The 5,107-nt window shown below is 36.6% G+C and overlaps 1 protein-coding gene across 1 annotated transcript in view; it reads left to right on the forward strand.

Moving 5' to 3' along the window:
- The first annotated feature begins 221 nt into the window (after positions 1-221).
- AURKAIP1 (aurora kinase A interacting protein 1) overlaps positions 222-5,107 on the forward strand; it is a 15,266-nt gene continuing 10,380 nt past the window's right edge. Inside the window, exons 1-2 of the mRNA XM_053690516.1 lie at positions 222-488; positions 1,977-2,419. Coding sequence (XP_053546491.1) covers positions 437-488; positions 1,977-2,419 — 495 coding nt within the window. The 5' untranslated portion in view covers positions 222-436. The remainder of the gene's footprint in view (positions 489-1,976; positions 2,420-5,107) is intronic.

Here is a 5,107-nt window from a genome sequence, read left to right on the forward strand (position 1 = left end):
TGTTGTTTTTATTTTTTCCATTGTGTTGTTTTTATTTTTATGGTATGAGAAATGAAATTATACTTTAATTATTTTATTTTTTTAAAATAGAAAGATATTTATAACAAAATTACATAAAATGACATCGCGCAGAACATCCTGCAGAGGGCGCAAGCGATAATACAAACTGTGCTATTACTACATCGGAACCTTTTAACAGCAGAGCACGGACGACGGAATATTTTAACTGTGGCACAAGATGTCTGTGTAGTGTTAAGGGCCTGCTAGTCAGAGGTCAGGGTTGAGCTGATGGAAACTGTTAGCGCTTTGGTGTCACTGAATGCTGTTGATACTGAGCTGTGAGGCCGTGTAGATTATATGTATTCTTAGTGCTGGCAAACCGTAGTGCTTTTCATTGTATGTATTTGTCATTATCTATAAACTGTCCAGACTCATCATGTGGCTCACAAGGCTCACCTCACAATTGGCCAAAGTTACACGATCTACAGGTAATAAAATGTCTAACGCTAAAACTGACATGGACTCATTTACCCCCTAAGCTTGTTTATCTTGTATGCGTGTAACATTGTTACAGACTCTCACAAACTGTCAGTGTGAGTGAACGCTAAAGAATTGTTGTTTTTTATGTGCCTCGTTTAATATGGTTTCATTTTCTGGAATGAACCATTATAGTTTATTCAAACTTAAATTAACAAACGGTGTTATGGGGAGCAAAGTGTTTAAGAATAATTATGCCAGATCTAGAACTGTTCATTCAAGAATCCTGAACAGCAGTAAAGTTTAATAACTGGTCTAGTAAACTGGATTTGAACACAAAACACCCGTGAACAGAACAATGAAAGGGTAGATAATATAATGGAAGTAATACAAAGTTATAAAACATTTTTTCTAATCTTTTTGTAATTAAAGGGTTATGACGTTCACTCAGGATTTCCTTCTTGTTTCTCTAAAGTGTCAAACAACTTGTTCAAAGGTAGTGGACATTTTGTTTTTTTTACTGAGAAGTATTTCATGGTGTGTTTAACCAATAAATATGTTAAAATAAGGTTACTGATGCAGCAATTACAGTGATAAATCCTAAAATGAACAGGTTCAGAGTAGAGTCCTCTAATACAAAAAGAAAAAAACCCAAAGATGGAGGTTGATCAAACAATGTCTATATAATTGGGGAGGGGGGATTAAATGTATAAAAGGCGCCAGTGTTTTTTACTTTGTAGCTGGCAGCTATACACATTAGATGGATTAAGCGTAAAAATAGAATGCTTTATTGCTTTTTATTGAATGGGAAAAATACATAGGAAAAGCAACATACTTTTTCCTTCTTTGCATTTTTAAATTTAGAATTCAGCCAGTAATTTGATGATACATACTTATACAATCCTTAACCTTTTAACACCGTTATGCCGTTCTATTCCGTCATAATTACACTGGGCTTTAGAGCCGTTATGACGGAATAGAACGTCATAGCCAACGGCTGTCCTGAAGCCTACTGCGCTTCCTGGATTTGATCGCAGTCTCGAGGGCGTTCCTAGGGTTATAGGGACGCCCCCCCCAGACCTGATCCAATAATTGAAATCTTGCGATCGTGTGATTTCATTTTGTCTACATCAGAACAGTTGTTCCGATGTAGACACTTTAACCCCAGCAGGAAAGGGTTAAAGATTATTATACAGATAGACAATCTAATTTCTGTTTCCTTCTTTTAACAAATTTACTTCATTCTCTTGGTATCCTGTGTTGAAAAGCATACACAGATCGGCTTAAGAGCAGCATTGCACTACTGGGAGCTCGCTGGTGATTGGCGACTACACACATGTCACTTGTCATTTGCTCGCCAGATGAAACATGAGCTTTTATTTATTTTATTTTTTAAAAATAAGTTGCAAAGATACATATATGAATGACACATTTAATTAATTACATTTGTTCAATATATTGGAATAATGATACATCTTCTGTTGATTACTTTATTGCAGGAATTCTTATTCCACAATGTAGATCTCTGATTCAAAATCACAGTGGTATGTCGGCCTCTTACAGTTCACAGCAGCCTCCACGACAAATGTTGCAACACCATGCGTGGTACAACATGGAGCATGAACTAGATGAAATTCTTGTGCCCCGCATGATGTCAATTAGTCCCTTGGAAAGTTTTCTTGTCACTCGCTATTCCCTGCCTAAGTCAGAGGGATTTAATACTTGGCAAGAGCCCGCAGAACATAGTAAATCATATGAATGTCCAAGTCATCAAGATTGTGAGGATATGGATGAGGAAACAGAAGAGAGGAATATAGTGCAGTGCAAGAATGTCTTGAAGATTCGAAGGAGGAAAATGAACAAACACAAGTACAAGAAGTTGCAGAAAAGGACCAAGTTCCTGCGACGAAAGATAAAAGATGGCCGCAGACGTAGGAAGCAGGTGAGGAATGGAGGATGTTTAAATGCCATCATAGAACTGTATATCCATTTTTCTCCACAGACATTTTGCCAGCCGGGTGGCATTATAGAATAGCGGGGTTGGGGCAGTGTAATACTTTCTAATAGTATAACATTTTCTGCTATACAAAGAGCAAATATATTGCATAATTTAACATACATTTATTTAAAGGTACATAATACTTATATGCTAAATTACTTCAAAGTGATGCAGCATAACTGTTAAAAGCTGACAGGAAAATCACCTGAACATCTCTATGTAAAAAAGGAAGATATTTTACCTAAAAATTTTTCTCAGCTCACCAGAGTAAGTGTTCTGTAAAAAGTTATCTTTCAGTTACTGCTCAGCTGCAGGTAAAAAAAAAAGGAAGAAATGAACAGCTGCCAATCAGCAGTGCTTAGGTCATGAACTGTTTTACTGTGATCTTTTGAGATTTTATAGTCTTCCTTAAACTGCATAATAACATGAGTGAGCATGAGGCACGCTCCCTTGCAAGTCCTGGGAGAGGCATGCTGATTTGCTGCTTAAAGTTCTTTACAATGGGGTTTAAATACTTAGCACATTTTGAGGTAAAATATCTTTCTTTTTTTACATAGAGATATTTTCTACTTAGCTTTTTACAGCTATGCTGCATCACATTCAACTTTTAAGGATAAGTTGAGCAATAAACATTGAAACATTTTCTCAATGCCACATTTTAGCTTAACGGGACACTGAACCCACATTTTTTTCTTTTGTGATTCAGATAGAGCATGCACTTTTAAGCAACTTTATGATTTACTCCTATTATCAAATGTTCTTCATTCTCTTGATATTTTTATTTGAAAAGCAAGAATGTCTGTTTAGAAGCCGGCCCATTTTTGATGAACAACCTGGATTGTTCTTGCTGATTGGTGGATAAATTCATCCACCAATAAACAAGTGCTGTCCAGTGTGCTGAACTTTTTAAATAAAGATAGCAAGAGAACGAAGAAAATTGATAATATGAGTAAATAAGAAAGTTGCTTAAAATTGCATGCTCTATATGAATCTCGAAAGAAAAAATTTGGGTTCAGTGTCCCTTTAAAGTGAAAGTAAATTTTACTATATTGCAATACGGCTATTGGTTAATCTACTATCAACAAGTTAAATCGCTAACTATATTTTTGTATTTATACCGGTTTTAGAAATATCAATCTACCTAATTGTGATATTACTCTTCGTTATGTTCCTCTGCCCCCTCGCTTTCTTCCTGCTTCATCCTTCTTACTATGATCAGCGGTCCCACCCTCCGTATATGTCATGAAGCGTGCTTGTAACCTTTCTCTCAGCCATGTTTAACTGAAGACACTCCCTTACAGTTAGTCAGAGGGCGGAGAATACGGCTCCCTGTCATGCCACATAAATATATGCAGTGCTCCTGTCTATACTGGAACTTTCAATCAGTACGCGTGGTTAGCTGATAGTCCCGCGCGTGGTGAGCTCTCATTGGTCCACATCCTGATACATGGTACATCAGAACCAATAGTATACGGCAGAGTGCGATTGGGGGCGGACGCGGAAGCAAGAGGCAGGCCTGTGTGGTTTCATCAATGATTAACGAAAGTAGGGGATTCCCTTTGTTTAAAATGTGCATGCGGCTTGCATGAACGTGCTTCTAGAGACAGCTGTAATTCATAGTTAGCATGCACATTTTAAGCCTGGGGCGTATATGAAACGGAGCAAGACGCCACTAGGGAACCAATCGGTTAGATATGGCTGGAAACGTCACCTACAAGGAAATTTTTTTTCTTTTAAAGCGGATGGAGGATCGGCGAGTTACTTTGTCAAAATGAATTGGGGGGGGAAAAAAAGATATAGAAAACTATTTTAACAAAATGATGAATTAAAGTTTCCTTTATTTTTAATATATTTTTGAAATATTTATAACGAATAGTCTGACTTTACTTTCACTTTAAAGGGATAGTCTAATGAAAATTAAACTTTTATGATTCAGACAGAGCATGCAATTTTAAGCAACTTTCTAATTTACTCCTATTTTTCTTCATTCTCTTGGTATCTTTTATTTGAATGTAAGCTTAGGAGGCAGCTCATTTTTGGTTCAGCGCCTGGGTAGCGCATGCTGATTGGTGGCTACATTTAGACACCAATCAGAAAGCTCTACCCAGTGTTCTGAACCAAAAATGGGCCAGCTCCTATACTTTTCCTGCTTTTTCAAACAAGATACCAAGATAACGAAGAAAAATTGATAATAGGAGTACATTAGAAAGTTAAAATTGCATGCTCTATCTAAATCATGAAAGTTTAGTTTTGACTATACTATTCCTTTAATATTGGCTAACATTTTAGCTGGGTGGTGCACCCATTAAAAAGTTCTTGGGGAGATCACAGATATCTAATCACATGTATTTACTTGTATTTCTTTATGAAACACTGTTTGCTTTCGAATAGTGAACATTGCTTTCAGTCTATGAATACTTATTCAGTTTGAATGAAAACATCATAAAACAAATTACCTAGGGATGACATTTTTGTTTACCCCATATTTCACTGGATATATGCAGTTTCCATATACTATAAAGGAAATTGTGCACATGAAAGAAACGGACAAGTATTCCCCAATACATTTGTCTTTCATAAAGGTGGTGAGAGTCCACAAATCAATACTCCTGGGAATTGCTCCTGGGAGGA

Source organism: Bombina bombina, chromosome 8 (genome assembly GCF_027579735.1).
Source record: "Bombina bombina isolate aBomBom1 chromosome 8, aBomBom1.pri, whole genome shotgun sequence".
Lineage (NCBI taxonomy): Eukaryota > Metazoa > Chordata > Amphibia > Anura > Bombinatoridae > Bombina > Bombina bombina.